The 20241-nt window shown below is 42.9% G+C and overlaps 1 protein-coding gene across 2 annotated transcripts in view; it reads left to right on the top strand.

Annotated features, from left to right (window-relative positions):
* The window catches only part of SLC16A14 (solute carrier family 16 member 14), a 224687-nt gene that overhangs the window by 146660 nt on the left and 57786 nt on the right, over positions 1-20241 (top strand). For both annotated transcript variants that reach the window (XM_078668161.1, XM_078668162.1), the window contains exon 2: positions 3084-3361. In XM_078668161.1, coding sequence (XP_078524287.1) covers positions 3100-3361 — 262 coding nt within the window. In that variant the 5' untranslated portion in view covers positions 3084-3099. The remainder of the gene's footprint in view (positions 1-3083; positions 3362-20241) is intronic.

Raw genomic sequence — 20241 nt, 5'->3', positions numbered from 1 at the left:
TATGGGGCTGGTCCTCTCTATTGTAGTTGCTCGCCTTTGCTAGTGCTTTGACACTTTCGGGTACAATGGGTTCTATACATCTTTAAATACAAATACTGTATGCCGCTCTATTCTATGATATTCCACTGTATACCACACCACGGTACGACTCTCCACTCCATGCTATTCCACTATATGCCACTCCACTGTATGCTACTCTACTCTACACCACTTTACTCAATGGTATTCCACCCTATGCGACCTCAATCTGCGCCACTCCACTGTATGGTATTCCACTCTACGCCACTCCACCGTAAATCTGTGCCGTACTCTAAATCCTAAATTACCCTTATCTTCCTTTACTCAGCCTTAAACCTTGAAATCATCCTTTCCTCCCTTTACCTCTACATGCACCTAAAACATTGTTAATTGAAAAAATAATTACCTCTGTAGCAGTGTACTCGTGGTTAAGGTAGAAATACTAACCTGTGTGGTAAACTTATGTGTTGTAATGGATACCTGATAAAGGATGTTTCTTTCTTTTATTTTCAGTTAAATATTTATTAAATTCATTTTAATTCATTATTTTAGCCCATATCATATACTTTCATAATATGATATTAATTTCAATTTCTAACCTTTATTTTAAAGCAAATAAACATTACTTCAAAGCATGGCATTTTCATTTAAACATGAGTCGTATTAATTAAACATGGCTAGTATTCATTTAAATATGTGCTTTATTTATTACAATAGATGCCACATTTATCTCACATAGTTTTATATTCATTTCAAAAAGTGTCATATTCATTTTATTCAATCTCATATTAATTTTGATTTAGGGCATATTAATTTCAGAAGGTTGCATACTTGTTTAAAAGTGGTTAATATTCATTTTAGCATATGTCTATTCCGTTCAATGATTGTTATATTTGTTTCAATGTATATCACCTTCACATTAATACTTGACATGTTAATTTTAACGTGGGCCATATAAATTTCATTGTATGTTATAATTATTTCAAAATATGTTATATTCACTTTTATTTGTAGCATATTCATTTCGGAGCATGCCATATTAATTTTAACGAGCTACATTATAATTTTAGTATTGTCACATCCATTTTAATGCTTGTTGAATTAATTTCAATGGGGCTCATAATCATTTCAACGCATTTCATATTCATTTTAGCCTGTGGCATATCCATTTCAATGGGTGTTGCATTCATAATAACACTTGTTATATTCTTTTTAACAAACGTTGCATCTATTTTACCATATATAATATTCATGCCAATGTGTATCATACAACTTTCAATGCACTGCCTATTCATTTTCATAAATATCATTTTCATTTCAAAGTTACACATATTCATTTTAGATTCAAATCAAATTCATTTGAATGAAGCTCATATTCATATTAGAACATGTCATATTCATTTTAACATGTGTCATATTCCTCTCAATCAATGATATATTTATTTCAGAAGATGTCATAATCATATTATCACTCTGAATATTAATTTTGCCATGTGTCATATCTATTTTAACTTATTTAATATCCATTTCAATATGCATCATATTAATTTCAATGCATGCCATATTCATTTTGACGAATGCCGTGAGAATTTCAGTGTTGGTCATATTCATTTTAAGTCATGTCAAATTCATTTTAATGGAGCTTACAATTAATTTCAAAACAAGTTAAATTAATTTTAAATTATCTCCTATTCATTTCTGTATATCTAATATTCATTACAACCTCGATAATGTTAATTTCAACTGAATTCATAGCCATTGCAACACATGTAATGTTCATTTTAAGGTATGTGATATTATGTTCACCGTACAATATACTCTTTTCAGAATATAAAATATTCACTGCTGTAGCTGATATTTATTTCAGCATGTGTCATATTCCTCTAGGCATTTGTCAGTCATTTCAAGAAATGTTCCATTCTTTTTTGATGCATATTGTAGTTATTTAATTGCTTGATATATTGTTTACAGTGAGGATCATATTTATTTCAGTATGTGCTATTCATATTAATCGCTAAGTAGCATATTCACTCCACCATACTTCTTATTTGTTCTTGTAAAAGTCAGATTCATTCTCCCATGTATCATAATTATTTTGACGCATATGACATTCATTCATATATGTATCATATTCATTGTGCAGCACGCAATGCATTTCAGGAGGTGTCCTATATGGGGATCTGTAATTTTATGTGAACGGCTTCCCATAGGAACATTACTTTACTGCCTAGCCTTAGTGGTCGAGGCACAGCACTGGAGAAATGAGAAGAGAACAAAGAGGCCGATTAGGATGGAGGACGGATTGCCCCCGCCGGGCTGGTGGTAGCCACCGCCGGCCCGGCGGGGGCAATCCGCCCGCCATCCTCAGTGAAATGACCCCCCGCCACATTAGGATGGCTGGGGTGTCCGCGGCGGACGGGGAAGACCGTCTGCCACTTTTCCGCCGGTCGCCTTTGCGACCGGTGGAAAAAGTGCATACATATGGCGGCGGTGTCTGCGAGACACTGCCAACCATATTACGATGCCTGCGGTCCTATGCCTTTGCACGGCGGCATTGCCGCCGTGGAAAGGCATACGGTCTTTGCTTTGGGGGCCCGTTGCGGGCCCCCAGGGTGAAGGGGGGGGTTGGGGGGTGCACATGGGGGGTACCTATGGTACCCCCTTGCGTTTCAAAGTACAACATGGCAGGCACCGCGCAGTGCCTGTCATGTTGTGCTTTGAAACGCACAACATGCATTTTTAGCATTGCGGCAGACGGTGCTTTCAGCACCGCCCGCCGCAATGTTAAAAATGAGGGATGCACCCACCACTGTGGCGGGTGCATCCTAATTCGACGCACGGGACACCCGCCCTTATGGCGGACGGTCCCTTCCCAAGACAGGATGGCAGACGGACAAAGTCTGTCCGCCATCCTAATCGGCCCCAAAGTTTGTTTGTTTGAGTTGGCCATACACCCACCCGTGTTTGCAAACATAGAGTTGGTTTTGGAAAAGCAAAATGCATGAAAACATCAATTACATTTTGTAGTCTATGTTAAATGTAATCATCTACTATTTTTGTTTCAGAATACTGTAAGAAAAAATGGGCGCCAACGGTGAAGGTATTGATGGTGATTCTGAAGATGACTTAAAACTTAATTTGAAAAGAGGAAGGCTGAATCCTAGCATAGACCGAGGATGGGCCTGGATGATTGTCCTCTCCTCCTTCCTTATTCATATATTTGTGATGGGCTCACAGATGGCATTAGGAATATTAAACATGGAGTGGCTTGAGGAGTTCAATCAAAGTCGAGGTTTGACAGCATGGGTTAGCTCCCTTAGCATGGGCATCACGCTGATTGTTGGTGAGTACACCCTTATTTTGTATTTTTGCACAAATGCTTCAATTGTTAGTTCTTCTCTAGTGAATGCATTGAATACAGGGTGCCAACAGACCCTAATTATTTCTGACTATATTACTACCTAACGTTTTCTTCTAGTAATTCCTGCTATGAGAGGGCAGAAGATAACCAGGTTTTTTAAGAAAAATAATATTATTATTAAGGCATCTTATCACGTTTAAAAGGACATTACTATGTAAATGTTTTTTTGCAGATACAAGTCCAAAAATTGCAAAGGAACTGTAGTTTACGTCCCTTCGTTACCTCCCATTTCTAGATACCATTATACATTGCTCTTTCTATGCGAGTTCAAGAGAGACAAAGATCACCCTACTCACAGGGAACCAGGGTATAAGTTATATTTAAAAAAACAATGGTACCTGTGGAAGCAAGAAGACAGTAGCAATAATACTTATAATTATAATATTTGTTGAGCACAATGGCAATCGATAGGGAAAAAGATGCACAAACTCATAAGAACACTCATAGAGCCCAACGAGTAAATTACTCTCTTCTTTATAAATTCATGTAAAAGAAGGTGTAAGGTGTACCAATTGAAATTAGAACCTATATATACAAGTGACAAATTGTGCCATGCTTTAAGGTTTCCAAAATACAGAAATGACCATTTAGACAGTATAAAATAATAATTTACAGCCTTCCGTGACAATGATGAAGGCTGAGTATATTGGTTCATTTTACAAGCGTGTTGATGGCTTTTCGACCTCTCATATGGTAGTAGGTCCCATCAGGACCTTACAATGAGGGACACCTAAAATCAGATAATGTAGGAAAAAGGGATCAGTGGTCTAGGTGGAGTGGGAATGACAATGGTTGAGAAATGGCAGAAGGAGGGGCATACTCCATTACCTGGGTTTGGAATGGTACTCTATCAGATAACTAAGGTGCACACCCATGAAAAAGTGACTCAATTTCAATTTCAAAAATGAGTTATAGGGAGTGACATTACTTGTATGGGGCCAGGCCGGGCGCTATTTGAGAAGAGACACAAATGGCACCTAGGGTGCTAGCTGCGATGGGTAAAGCCAATCTGAGAAACTGTCATATGTAATATGGTTAAATAAACTCACCCCTGTAAGTGGGAGGTGATCTGATAGTTTTTAGGTTTCGCCTGGCGTTCACTGCGCAAGCAGTGTCGCGCAGGCGAAATTTTATGTTTTGCAGTAAGGGGCTTTCACCCACCTCTCTCTTCCATTGGCTAGCTCCATAAATGGAGGCTAGCCATTGGAAGAGAGATCTGTCAGTAATGATCGGAGCAGATTCGTGGGCGTTCTGGTGTTTTTTTCTCGGTCCGCCCCTTTGCGAACGTCATGCAGCGGTGGGTGTTGGCTTTTTTTTTTTCCCCCAGGATGTTTGCGGCCGCCATTTGTTTCTAGGAGCTGGGGCGGGTGGGTGGGTTCACGTATTGGCTTGTTTCTTTTACTTTGAAACAAGCTCGTTTCAGTTTTGGCCGAGGCAATTTCTCCCCATCCCTTCCACCCCCCTCCCAGTCCGATGCCTTCTCGCTCGTCCGCTGCCCCCCCAGCCCCCTCCTGTCTTCAAATGATCCTTTCTTCAACAAACTCATCAGGAACCTCCTGCAGCCTCTCCCTGCCCTGCCGAGAGGCGAGGACACACAGCCGCTGCCCTCCAGCGCCACCCCGACTGCTCAAAATGTGTGCCTGAAGTAGCGGTGAGCAGACATTAGGTGCAATGTAGTTTGTGCCTGGCTTGAAAGTTCCGCGTTTAAAGATCCCGTTTAACTCTGTTACGGACCTGTGATGCCGTCTCACTGTACACCGTGGAAAGGTCCAGCCAGCCACAGCATTTACGGCATGCTACATTCTAACTTCATGTGATTCTGGGCAAATCACTTAATCTACGTGCTAAAATAAAATATGAATGAATTTGGCATTGCATAATGTAACTAGCTGGTGCTCGTGTTAAAATTTATGGAAAACTTACAAAATAAGTAATCAAATCACGCACTTGTCGCTAGGTACTTTGTGTTGTTAGGATGTTAAGCTCGCACGACTATGTAACGTCGCTTTTCTATAAAGTTTTTAATTCTCTCATTTAAACCTCACAAGCCTTTACCAATTTTCTTTCCTATTTCGTGCAACGTGAGTGCAGTTAAAAGCCCCCTCGGTGATCCCTTGAGCTCGGTTAATGCCATATGATCATATTTATGGAAAAGCTTTGAAGCGTGCTTTTCACTAGGCCTCTCCGGTTGCAACGTCACCCACATTCATTCAGTCAGCCGCGCATTGACATGCGTGAAGCGCCTGGCTTACAGAACACAAAGCGTGGTTTGTACGGGAGAACGCCCGGTATGTGGCTCGGGCCGCCCCTGCTTGTTGTCATGCGTGTGCGTTGTTTACCAGTCCTGCTCGAGCGAAGGCCCGGGACGCGCGTGAGCTGCGAGCACACCACGTTCAAGGCACAACAGCTGGCTTGTACTTTACTTTCCCCGCCGGCCGGGGAACACAATCTCTCTAACGTTATTGGTCATATGAGCCGCACCGTGCATGTGCTCGCAGCTGAAAGGAACGCGCAAACAACCGCAGAACATTTACACTGAGTCACCCTATATCAGTTTACAAATGGCTGTTTATCTCTCACCTCCGAATAACTCATTTATCAGGCATGGTATTACGTGCCCTAGCGCAAATCAGCGTGAGAAAACTTGTTGCTCGTTAAGACTTCAGAGACGGCAATCTAGCTCAGGAGCTGCATGCAGGCTTTCTGCTGTGCACGGTACCTCTGCACGCACATTCAGTCATTCACGTGTACTGAGGGCCCCCACGGAGTTAATGAGCGCCCGCTGTCTAACCGAATGCACTGGTATGAGTTTTTGTCCATCTTAGGGATAATGACTGTGAAGACTCGGAATTACTAGGTCCTTTTCTGCACGTTTATTTCAGGGCCTTTTTCTGCTCCTGCTTACCACTGGCTGGTACCTGGTAAATAGGAGAGGGGGGCTGTAGGTGGTCAGAGCTGGGGCAGGATGTGAGCACAAATGGGAGGGACATTTGATGCTTTCCCTCTTGTGGTGTTGTTGGGAGTCAAGTGGGAGATGAGCTGTGCTCATATCAACAGCCCAGGTGTGGAAAATGCATGTCATTTTACCAGGTGGGTTTCTGTACCTGGCAAATTTTGACCCAGTGTTCCTGCACCCGGTACTCTAGAATCTGAAAACACCAGCCACCCATTGCCACAATCCCTTTGGCTCCTTACCACCCTCCCACCTGAGAATAATACTCCGCCCAACATGCAATCAGACCTGGACTAGTAAAAACATCACCTTAATATGATAGGTCTTTGTTTATACTATCATATGCCAGATGGTATCACCTACAGACTAATATGAAACCCAATCAATACGTATATTGTCATAATACTCCACCCCTCCCCTAACATCCCATCCACCTGTGCCTATCAGCTTCCACCAGTGGCTATCTGCTTCCACCCCTGTTGCTCCTTGCAGTCTTCCTACTTAAATGACCTGCCTGCCAGCCAGTCCTCAGACATCTGTCTGCCCAGGATCTACCATTACTCCTATGGCTCCTAATTTCACATTTTCCTCCAAAACTTTCATATCTGCTAGTGCATTTGAACATATCAGCTCCACTTCCTCCCACCTCCTAGATACCCCAAGTCGGTCTGTCCATCCGGAAGTATTGCCACCATTCTGAAACAACTTAACCTTAGATTAATAATGAACCTCCTAATTTCTGCCTCAGCAATGCCCCTCTCTTGCAGCTGTGTCGCACCTAGAGTTACATTATTTGTAACTAAATCCCACTTACACTAACCCATCACATCAAAAATGGCCGAAAAATACACCCCACTTAAAAAAACATTAAGAAAAATGACTATACCAGTCTACCAGTTTTTTTGAAAGTGTGGATGGGAATACAGCTATAAAGCAGTACGAGGCTGGAAAAATGAAGCATTCCCATGCTACCAGTTGTCAGAAATTACCCATGTACAGTATCATGGGTCTGAGCAAATTCCATGTTATATAGTATTGGACAGTGCAACACTCTCAAATTGCCCAAAGAAGATCAGAACTCCCCCGCTCCTCCAGGCATAGGTATCATTAGGTGGGACACCACAATTATGACAACTTAACTAGGGGGGAAGTATGTTTTAAAGGGATAGGCCAGCATTTACAATGTCATTATCAATTAGATGGCATTTACTCATCAGATTTATACAACAAGGATGTATGACATTACAACGCATGCTTTTACATCGCATGCCTTTACAATGCTGTTTTTACAACGCATGCCTTTACAACGCATAGTGCTTTTGGGTGCTGGATAGTGAATAGTTTAATTTACTATTCCAACTTCAGTCCCCGTGGATAGTAGGGAAGGTGTTGGATAGTAAATTAAACCTATTCCCTATCCTAGAGCGCCCCCCAGCGCAATGCGTTGTAATGGTTTGCGTTGTAAAAATTGCGTCGTAAAGGCACTGCGTGGTAAAAGTTGCGTTGTAAAGGATGTATACCATTGTAAATGCTTGTTTCAGCGTGTATTCATTTACACGTCAAATGTATAAAAGGATAACCCAAATATGTATAGTTATTCTGGGAAATCAAACGAGAGGTAAAATGAAACAAATTGACCGGTCTATGGACCACTCCACTCTTATAGAGAACTCTGACCGCAAGTGAAGATGGTATATTAGATAGAAATCCTCAAGGACATTGGGACATTTAATGTCCTATCAGCAGTTGCCAAATAAATTTACCACTGTGAGGAGGACTGCTACAGTCTGCCTCCGCAGGGATACTGACTTGATTGCAGTGCGCGGCATGTTTAAGGTAGCCGATTCACCAGACCAAGCGTGCAATCCAGAGTACCGATTCTCTAGGCCATGCTATGATCAGGATTGCCGATCTAGCATTCCATTGTGCTCGGTGAGTCGGGAGTTTTTTGTAATAAAGTTGCCTTGAAAAGGTAAACGAAGTTCAGTGAGTAGTTCCTTTGCTTCTGTGTTTAATGATATTAATAAAAATTAATTATACAAGTTTTTGTGTCATGCATATCGTATCCAGGTGTGCACACAGTAGAATAAGTGCTTGGAGGTTCAAATTTGGTTGACTATAAAGTGTTCTTATATACTTGTTATTGAGCATAAGTTCTACAACTACAAATATTAGTTTGTGGAGTAAAGAACGGAAATGTAGTCCGTACTGATGGTGGATAGAAAGTAAGGAAGGAACGAAAAGATTAGTTAGTATGCTTTTAAATGTTTAATAAAAATACATGGCCATCTGCGCATTTAGCAGACCAGGGAATTTTCTTTGTAGGGATATACAATTTGCATATTATGAGAAAGCGGATAGTAAAGAAGGAACAAAAGGAACACTTACAGGGGTGAGTTTATTTATCCATATTAAACTGACGGTGTCTCAGATTGACTGTATCCTTCTCAGTTAAACACCTCATGTGCCATTTTTTGTCTCCTCTCAAAAAGCGCCCGGTTAATTTCTCTCCCTACAACTCATTTTTTATATTTTCATGGGTGTGCACCTCACTTTTCTGATAGAGTACCGTTCCAAACCCAGGTAATGGAGTATGCCCCTCCTTCTGCCACTTCCCAACCATTGTCGTTCCTACTCTACATAGACCACCCTTTTTCCTACATTATCTGATTCCAGGTGTCCCTCACTGTAAGGTCCTGATGAGACCTCCTACCCTACGAGAGGTCAAAATGCCGTCAACAAGGTTATAAAATGCACCAATAAACTCAGCCTTCATCATTGTCACGGAAGGCTGTAAATGATTATTGTATACTGTCTAAATGGTCGTTTTTGTATTTTGGAAACCTTAAAGTATGTCACAATTTGTCAATTGTATATATAGGTTCTAATTTCACTTGGTACACCTTACACCTTCTTTTACATGAATTTATAAAGACGAAAGTAATTTACTCGTTGGACTTTATAAGTCTTCTTCTGAATTTGTGCATCTTTTTCCCTATAGTTTGCCATTGTGCTCAACAAATATTATCATTATAAGTAATATTGTTAATGTCTTATTCTTTCTATGCGAGAGCATCGATATCACAATCTACCCATATAATGTTTGATTTAATTAGTAGGAGACACCGTTTAAATTAATGTATACAGTACTATATATTAGGTTCACTCCTCTTTCTTATGTAATTATGTATGCTTTTTGTGATACAGTGTGGTATGTTTTGTTAGAATTTAGCCTTGTACTTAACTCCCTAAATAATAAATAATGGATTACGCTGCTCGTTGGGCCCTTTCCCACCCGGGATATCCTTACCCGGTCCCCTTAGATATAATTTTTACCTTTATAGGACTGGGAGCTGAGTCCCGAGTCCTAAGATGGCAGCCACCACATCCTTGTTGATGCGCTGACAGTGAATCAGATGTCCAAATGAGATCTGACGACTCTGCAGAGCTCCCACAGCATATGTACAAAGGTTTTGAGCATAAATTGCTCAAAAAAGCTGAATGGATTTACACCACATTACAAAAGTACGCTTTCTGGATCAAGATTTAGCTTTCTGCCCAATTTGGTGTAAATTTTTTCAGGCGTTTGGGCTGTAACTATGTATAAGGGTTCCTATGGAAAAATGAATAGGGAAAACATTTTTTTGGGACCCTCCCTTTTTCCCAGCCTCTGTTTGAGGATCACTCCGAAACTTTCCATGCACCAACAAGGCAAAAAACAGCACTTCTTTGCCTAGCTTGTGCTCACTGCGTCACTGCACCCAAGCTGTACCTGGCTGATGAACTCAAATTAGTTGCTTGTATTCCGGTTCAGGGATGACCTGGCCTGGCAGTTCAGGCTGGACTGTTCTCATGAGGAGCAGGGTCAAGACTGATTTGCATATGGCTGGGTCCAAACTGAGGTTTTTTTGGTGGGCAGAAAATGATGGATTGGGATGCGGCCCAAGCGATTTCCAGTGGCTGAGATTAATTCTAGCATTCCATCCATCACCATGTTATTTTTGCATTTGCCACCCTAAATGCACCGGGTATGCCCAGACTTGAGTCCCGGGCTCACTGTGCCACTGGAACCAAGTCATACCTGTGAGAAGTATATAACACAAATTGCCCGAACCACAAAATCTCCACAAGCTTATTAAGAGGGAAGAGATGAATTTATTGTGATCACCCTCGACATCCTACTTAGTGTCAATGTTTCTTATCTTTTACAAGTTATGACAAGCTATATGACAGAAAACAACAATACATTAAATATTTACACACCTATATTTACTTTGTACATACATGAAAAACAAATTCTTTACACAGTACAAAAGGAAAATTTCTTGCATCAAACATTACAAAAAACTAAGAATACATCACAAACAACATTAGAAGAAACATTACAATCAAAAAATGGGATAAATAGGAAAAACCAATCCTAGGGGGAATTATAAGCAAATGAATGGCTCTTAAACTAATCAATACTTGACCAGCCGGTCCTAGTATCGTCGAGATTACATTTTATTCCACCCTATGAAAGTGCCGACGCGTTTCGAGATCAGGCACTATGTCGCTGATCTCTCATCAGGTCTGTTTTATTCATCACTCCCAAAACCAAACTTCTTTTACGGCAATGGGCTGAGAAGGAAAAATGCTACATACCAAACTTGGTTGAAAGTAGAGCAGGGCATTGGGGCGTAAAGGATTTCAAACCAAGGGGTGCTGAGGGTCTCAAGGTAAGACCTTCAAATGGATCCCCCCTCGAACACCGAAAGACAGTCACTCACGCCCTGGTCACCAGCAGACTCGACTACGGCAACGCACTCTACGCCAGAATAAACAAAAACCTCATCCGCAAGCTACAGAACATCCAGAACGCCGCCGCAAGACTGGTCCTCAACCTGCCAAAACACTGCCACATCTCCCAGCACCTGCGCACACTCCACTGGCTCCCCGTCGAGGCGAGAATCACCTTTAAGATGCTCACCCACGCACACAAGGCCCTCCACGGCACCGGACCAGCATACCTGAACAGTCGACTCAAATTCCACGCACCCCAAAGGACCCTACGATCAGCCCAGCTTTCCTACGCTGTGGTCCCCCGCACCAGAAAGACCAGATCGGGAGGCCGCTCCTTCTCCTTCCTCGCGGCCAAAGCATGGAACGCCCTTTCGCTCCACCTCAGACAGACAACATCGCTCCCCATCTTCGCAAGAAACCTCAAAACCTGGCTCTTCGACAGACCCCCTCCTTGATGGAATGGAACCTGCACCCCCCCCCAACACCCCCCCCCCCACCCCTAGCGCCTTGAGACCCTTACGGGTGAGTAGTCGCGCTTTAACAAACTCCTGAAGGTGCTGAGAGGGGGGGGGGTCTGCAGATCTGTTTAGCCGAAGAGCCAGGTCTTGAGAGTCTTCGTGAAGGTGTTCAGGGAGGGGGTGTGTCTGATGTCTGCTGGAAGCTCGTACCAGGTCTTGGCTGCAATGTGAGAGAAGGATCTTTCGCCTGCTCTGGCTCTGTAGATGCGCTGGGTTTCAGCCAGTGCAAGATTGGAAGATCAGAGGTTTCTTTTGGGTACATGGAAGTTGATTCTGTCGTTGAGGTATTTGGGTCCGATGTTGTGTAGGCATTTGTAGGCGTGAGTGAGGATTTTGAAAGTGACCCTTTTCTCCACGGGGAGCCAGTGAAGACTTCGTAGGTGTTGGCTGATGTGTTCATATTGGGGGATGCTGAGGACATCACCCAAAAATAATTAACAGGGAGTCGTTGACAACAGGACCTTTTGGCTATACACTGATTCCAGCAGTGAGGAACGCTAAAACAGTCTACTGGGGGAAAGGAAGAAACTTTGTATACAGAGTCCCCCTGCCTTAGTAACTTCAGCCCGGCCACATATTGGGACATAAAGAGAGCCCCTGACTCCCACAGTGCAGGACGCTAATTCAATCTGTTGGGGGGAGAGGAAGAATTTTGTTGCACCAGGAAACTATGTTTCTCGGAATCCTGTGTCCTCTGTAACTCCAGCCTATATTAGGACAGAAAAAAGCCCCTGAATCCCAGAACGCTGGACGCAAATTCAATCTGCTGGAGAAAATGGTTACTTCGTTGGGCTGAGAAGACAACATTTCCCAAAGTCTCCCACATTAACATCTCTAGCCTGCCTACATGCTTGGACACAAAAAGAGCCCATGACACCGGCAGCATGGGACGAGCCTGGGTGAAGACCAGGCCAGTGGCAGGCTCATTAACACCATCCAATCTAGGCAAAGGAAGGGCAGGCCACCCTTTTGGCTTTATTCCTCAGCCACTAAGGTATTGTTGTACTTATACTTTTTTTCTTGCAGCATGGCATATTTTACACCAATATCATTTAATGTGAATTTGCCGTCTGACGAAGTCTTTACTGTGCCATGTCACAGGATTATTTTTCTCAGGGAATTCCCACAGAAGTATGTGCTAGGAGTGCCCTCATTTTGTCTCACAACCTACATTTACAATTCTGAAAGTATTTCTGTCATGTTTGTTCGGGGTTATGAAATTATTGCCATAGATATTAAATATCATCAAATAATTACCAACTAGGAATATCATCTCTTAATCAAAATATACAGATATCACTTTCAAAATAATAATGGCCAAATCTCATTTAGTCGCTGAATCCCCTTGCTTGGCTTGGTTTTGAAAACAGCAGATTCAATTTCATAGATTTGAGATATCAATATCCACCACTCATTATTAGATGGTGGTCATCTTCTGATCCATTGTCGTACAACACATAATAGAGCAGTGATGATAGCAACAGTGACAATCGGGCCAAATATTTAGGAACCGATAGTTGAATACCCAACATGACATTAACAATAGATAGCTCAATATCAGTGTGAAGATGCTGTATTAAGAAGCCCTCATAATGAATGCCTCAGTATTTTTCATTGTAACTTTCTGGTGGAAGAAAAGTATGACGTTTCTGAAGGAAACATCCAGGCTATGAGATACCATTTTGCCTGGATAATGCTTGTTTTTGCTATGGAGTAAGCAATGGAGAAGCATGTATTGGCTCGCTTTGCAAGAGCTCTGGATTTGTGTTGCCATTGACTTTGCTAATGCGAGATGATTTTGTAGTGTGCCCGCATTGGCAAAGCTAAAAGCGGCAACCAGCCATCTTGGAATTATAGAAAAGAATGTTTGCATACTTTCAAGATGACCACTGTTAAAATATGATAAACACTGTTTGTTTGATAAGTCCAGCTTAATTCCTTTAACACCACCAACTTGATGCTGCCAGTCTCTCCAGTCCTCAGCCTCCTAACTGCCAACATACAGTCATTGCCATGGAGACAGGGACTAGAAGAGCAGAACATTAACATGAAAACATTCTATGTTACAACTGAATGAATACAACAACCACCTCTTTGCGTGACTCAACATCAACATCTTGAAGGTATAGAAAATAATGTTTTCATACTTTCAAGAGAGCCGCTACGCTGCAAGACACAATGTGACAACTCAACACAGCAGACTTTTTGAAAGTGTCGAAAAAAATATTTTCATACTTTTAAGGTGTCTGGTCCCCACTATTGACTTTGATAAGGCTGCCACCTTTTGAAGACATCCGACATTGGCAAAGCCAATAGCGGTAGGCAGTTTGGAGCATGACAGGACATCAGTGAAGGGAGATAAGGAAGTAGCAAGAGCTGCAGGGAATTGCAGCAAGACAACATTAAGGCTATGTCCAAGCCTGCCAACAGAACTCTGGCGTGCTGCAAAGGAGCCATGCATCTCCAGCCTGTACGAGCAGAGAAAAGGAGTGTATAGTTTGAGTAGTGAGGGAAAGACCTCAAGTGAGCTCTGAGGGTACACAACGCCAAAAAGAAGCAGTGTAGCAGGTTAGCGGTCCTGCTATCCTGTGCCGCCAAAAGTGTAGTCCACGGCATCCTCTGGCCAGGCGTGACCAGAGGAGAGTTGATGAATGGGCGCAGACTGCACTTGGTCCGGCAGCTGAACTAAGACGTGTTTGTGTGTGTCACGTCAACCGGGCTGCAACATAGGCCTCACTGAGTATGTCACCCAGTGGCCTAATGCCCCAGCACATTGGGGACAAGTGCGGGATGCATGCTCATGCACCCCGGGAGATACCATAAATGGCAACAAAAAGATAGAGGGATTTTGAAGAAACACATATACAAAATACTGTGAACCCATGTAGTAAAAAATGCCTGTCCAACTTCATGGAGGAATCAAACTGCCTCGAACCACATCAGGCGGGATTTCGCCCTGCCCACTCAACGGAGGCTGTGGTCGCTTCAGTAATGGACACTCTCCGGGATTGTGCTGACAAACGCCTTCCTCAGGCCTTAGTGCTCCTGGACCTGTCGGCCGCCTTTGCCACGGTCGATCACACCATCTTCATCGACCGTGTCACCCAGGCCGGCATCCGAGGCACGGCAGCCTGTTGGCTGAAGTGCTTCCTAGAGGACCGATCTCAGGCAGTTCGTCTGGTTGACTTAGTTGGCACCAAACAGGTCATCATGTGGGCGTACCCCAGGGCTCCTCCCTGTCACCCCACCTGTTTAATATTTATATCTTTCCCCTAATCCAGACTCTTAGAGATAAACAGGTGGTGGTGCTCAATTATGCGGACGACCTGAAGCTACTCTTTACAATTGACAACTCGGAAGTATCCATTTCCATCTTTCAGTCAACAATGAGGTTCATCCAAGCTTGGATGGACCAAAATCATTTGAAGCTGAACCCAGGAAAAACCGAGTTGGTTCTCACAGGTGACAGTGTCAAACACTGGGGTTCACATTACTGGCCGACGGACATGGGTCAGGCACCAATCCCTTCCTCTTCGGCAAAGACACTTGGTGTCACCTTGAACAGCGACCTATCACTCAAAACACAAGTGGGTCAGGTGGTCTCCAAGTGTCTTTTCCAACTTAGGAAAATACGGAAGGTCCGTCGCCTTCTGACCCTGGAAGCTTTGACACAGGTGGTGATCGCCACCGTGATCTCTCACCTAGATTACGCAAACTCGATCTATCTGGGCCTCCCTCAGTACCTTCTGAAACGTCTTCAGATGGTGCAAAACCACGCAGCCAGGCTGATTTTGAGTCAGCCCAGGTGGCAATCAGCCACCCCCCTTTTGAAGAAACTTCATTGGTTCCCTGTGGCTCAGCGTTGCACCTTCAAAGTTGGCTGCATGATTTTTAAAGCGCTTCATTGTAAAAGTCCTAAATTTATTACGAAACTTATTATGAAGCATGACCCGTCCCAAAATCTGCGCTCGGCTCACCAAGTCCTTCTACAGATACCATCTTTTAATCGCAAACGCTCGGGCGGTTGCAGATTCAGCACATTGGCCCCTCGGTTGTGGAATGCCTTCCCCCTGAGATCGGGCTATGTCCGGACCTCATGTCATTTAGGAAAACCTTAAAGACCTGGCTCTACCAACAAGCATTTCATTAACTCTGCAGGCTTACAACTCTGACCTCGTCCTTTGTCTTCAATAGCGCCAGGAAACCAATCGGTGCCAGTGCGCTTAATAAATCATTATTAACATAACATAACATAACCCTCACCAACAGAAGATCCTGTCTGGGAGCGCTATATAGATGACATCATCTTAATCTGGGAAGGTAACAGGGAGAGTTTGGGAGAATTCCACAGCTGGATGAACACCAGAGATGAGTGGCTCAAATTCACCTATACAGCCGACAATAAAAGTCTAGATTTTTTAGACATTAACATCTTTGCAGAAAATGGAACTCTACAAACCAAAACCTATTTCAAGCTGACAGCAGAGAACAGCCTTCTCTCGTACAAGAGTTTTCATCCCCGCCCTCTGAGGGAAAATCTCCCCTATAGTCAATGTTTACGCTTGCGACGCAAATGTAGCAAAACCAGAGATTATAAGATGCAAGCTGAAGATCTGTGCACCAAGCTGAGACTTTGAGAATACCTGGAGAAGACCATCAAAAAATGCAAAAATAAGAGCCATAAACCAACCCAGAGAGAGCTTGCTGGACACCACCCCCAGAATAAAGGTAAAGGACTTGACTACCTGTGTGACGACTTATAATGGGGCTTCAAACAAAATAAAGAAAATCGTTCATAAGAACTGGAAAATCATTACATCAGGAGCATTAACCTGACCGAAATCAAGATTTGCAATTAAGAGGACTAGAAACCTTAGAGACATCTTGGTACATATCCGACCAACACCACAAAAACGTGGTGACCAAAGACCACAACTATGGGATAATACCCCGGTGGTCGGTCATTATCCCTGTGGCTCATGCTCTGTATGCAATTTAACCACTATATAAAAACTGTACAACTCCTACCAGAACTCAAGTGGACAATCAGGTACCATACGAACTGTAATACCACTCATGTCATCTACATGATCACCTGCCCATGTAGTTTAGACTATATCGGGATGACCTGTCGTAAGGTCAAACAACGGATAGGTGAACACAGGAGCAATGTGAAATGCCAGAGAATGACAACAAAAATGAGCAGTCATTTTATAGAGGCAAAACATACGATAAATGCCCTGAAATGGATAGTTCTAGAAACCCTAGCCACGAAAACACACAATGCAGAAAGAGTACTATTCGAAAAAGAACAAAGATGGGTGCATCGCTTACGAACCAATGAATGTGGACTCAACAACAACATACCCTGGTTAAGCCTCAACCACTAAAGAGTCCGTACATGACATAAATTCAACAAACACTGCCTGTTTGAAAAACTAAAAAAATCTGACAAAACAATTTCATATTGACTTTCAAGCATAGTCCCTCGAAAGTACTTTTATTTCAATACCAAGTCATTTGATGAAATGAATTCATATTGATTTTCAGGTACAAACCCAAGCAAGTCCTCTTATTTCAAACCACATGTTTGCAAAATCTAAAACACAATCCATCAGGAGACTCCTGTGTTTGCACTACTTCTGCGTACAGTGTTCATAAACTAGACCACAACATGACCCTACTAAATGTGATGATCAGGACCGGATTCAATTGCATTATTCCTCTAAAAACCTTCCTCAATAAGATACCATAACCCCTTGGCAGAGCCAGCACAAACAATGTACACAATTCCTTTCAAGGGATGCCATTTCAGAGATTCCAGAAACAATGTAATCAATATCCTTTTTCCTTTTTTATTTTTTATTATTTGTTTAATATTTTTTCAAATCAACGCTGGACTCATTTTTAAGGAACTTAAAATCCCAAACTGGGTACTCTACACCGATGAATAACATCACTGTTAATAGAGCGCTTAGTCTTTCGTCTATTTTTATCCTTTGTCCCACACACATTAAAAGTACAGGAAATGAATCCCCCTCCACATCCGGGGATCGAGAGGGAGAGACAGCACAAGTCGTGCGCACCCTGCACACGAGGTAGACGCGACGTTTGAATGGAGTCTTCACATCAGAACCGTAATGTATCAAGCGAATGCCGAATGTGACTTAGAAATATATACATGTCATTTTTTCCAGCAGGCATACCCCTCTGGGACCACCCGACGAAGTCGGAAATTACTGACCAAGAGGTACGCTTTAGATGGACAGCTAGGGGGTACCTTCACATAACTGTGGATCGCCCGTTGAAAGTCATTCATCCATATTAACCCTTTGTCACTGTCCACACTAAAACATATTGATACCGCGGAGTTGTACGTTTCTAAATAGCCCCGACACGAGTATCTCCCATAAACCACTATGTTTGACAACCTATTGGTATAGACAAAGGAGTTAAGCGGCAAACATTATACTTCAAGCAAAAACACTTGGGTTTGTAAACTGATTAACGTTGAATCTAGAACACAGCTTTAGATGAGCATTTTGACATATCTAATTAACCAAAAACACTGATACCACTGTTATGCACTATAGAATCTACGAAGCTATGTCGGAGGTTCCCCGCAACTTCCATTTGCCCCGATAATAGAACCCTCAAATGCCGCATACAAAACAGAATATTTAGTAAGTTAAAAACTATTGCGCTACGTCAACACAGTGCTTCACGCATTTAATGAATGACATTTTTTTCACAATAGAACGAACGATTGAAGGGACTTCATTAGGGATCACCTCGAAAATAGACCTCACGGGCATATGATGACCACATCATACCATAAGATCTTAAGTACATAGTGCTCTGAACACATACAATTGAGAATTAATAACTGAACAATGAGAGATTATTTGCCATTAGGAATGAGCGTAATTATGTTATGTTAAGTATGTAGAGAATTGCCATTTTTTAGTTTCTTTCTTTATACAGAACCTGCTACAAATTGATACAAGTGCAGCACTCTGCTAAATGTACAGCATTCTGACACAACCTGTATATGTTTGTACGTCTTGACTTCCTCCTTTTTTGCAGGTACTTTCAGACCTCACCAAAGTCAGGTTAATATACCTAGACTAACAGACACCCTAATATAAAGGTCATTATCACATTTCTCACTAGTTTTAGGTCCTGATGAAAGCCTATCTGACCCCTCCTGGGCAACCAAAGGCTGAAACATGTCGACCTTTTTTATGGACTAAGATCAGTGGGGAAGACCCCTAACTCCCCTTCCAGTGCACGCCTAAGATTTTAAAACAGCCTGAACCCAGACCCAATAAATTTTCTATTTTATCTGGCCACTCATGCTTTTTAACATTTTTCACTCACTTGTAATTCACCGTTATTGATCACTGATCACTACTGGTTTATCTCCGGGTGGCGGAAGCACAAGCACTAACCCAATAATGATGCTGCCACGTACCTATAAAGGCGGAGAACCAAGATATACCGCCATCCGAACTTTGGCACGTGATTGAGGGTTTTTTATCGGTACCGTGAAACGAAAGAACTAGAAACCCTGGTGACCCAGGACAAGTGATCCGTTCCCCCTCTGATTTTTTTAACAAAAACATAGCAACAGCATCCCATAAGATGCTGCCATTACGCGTGTATAGCCACGACAACAGACCAGCTGCAGCCGAACTTCGTCCCAAAGTGGTTGCATGCTGCATCAATGCAGACAATCCCCCTGCAACGAGAGAGAAGCTGCAACACCACACGGCCAGTGAGCAGCAGGAGAGAGAGTAAAAAAAAGCAGGAAGTGCCCGATCGAAACCATCATTGTGAGTACCTGCCTATGCCGCATAGCATACACCCCCTGCTGCCACAGCTCCAGAGATATAAAAAGGGGATCTGATAAGACAAAAGAGAAGAAAGCATATAACAAGGAAAATATAACATTAAAGTCAGGGGCACACAAGACCACCTCACTGTCCCCACCAACTGTTGGCCTAAGCTAAAGTAGGAAAAAAAGAAAAACAGTACTAAGAGGTGAGATCAACAACTTCAAGAGCTAAATAAAACACAGTGCTGCCCATCATGGCCGATGAAGCAAATCCTGCTCAGGCCCAGCGAGAGAAATGAAACAGCGTTGACGGCCACAGCCTACATGCGTCATCCACATTGCGGGCTCTGCAATCAAAGCCCTCATTTACCCCGGACATCAGTCAACGTAATGGGTGTCCATCAATACAATCGACTCCAACCAAAACCGTTGTTAAGTCCTTCAAATACCAAGATCTTCGTATATGGGAGTCTGATACCTCGACCTCTCCAAGGGTGCATGATCATGCCAGTGCAGTCCAACGATCGCAAAATCACTGCTACGTTCCACATCATCGACAAAGAAGCCGACACCTAAGTGGGAAGCCACTCCTCAGAAGACCTGGGGCTTGTGTCATTTGCCCGAAACCCCCCTGGTTAGGGTGGCTCAAGTCCACAATTGTCAAACTGCACATTGGCCCCACATTCACACCAGTGGCACATTGTCATCGCCG

The sequence above is a fragment of the Lissotriton helveticus genome, chromosome 11 (genome assembly GCF_964261635.1).
Source record: "Lissotriton helveticus chromosome 11, aLisHel1.1, whole genome shotgun sequence".
Lineage (NCBI taxonomy): Eukaryota > Metazoa > Chordata > Amphibia > Caudata > Salamandridae > Lissotriton > Lissotriton helveticus.
This window is presented reverse-complemented; position numbering and strand designations above follow the sequence as displayed.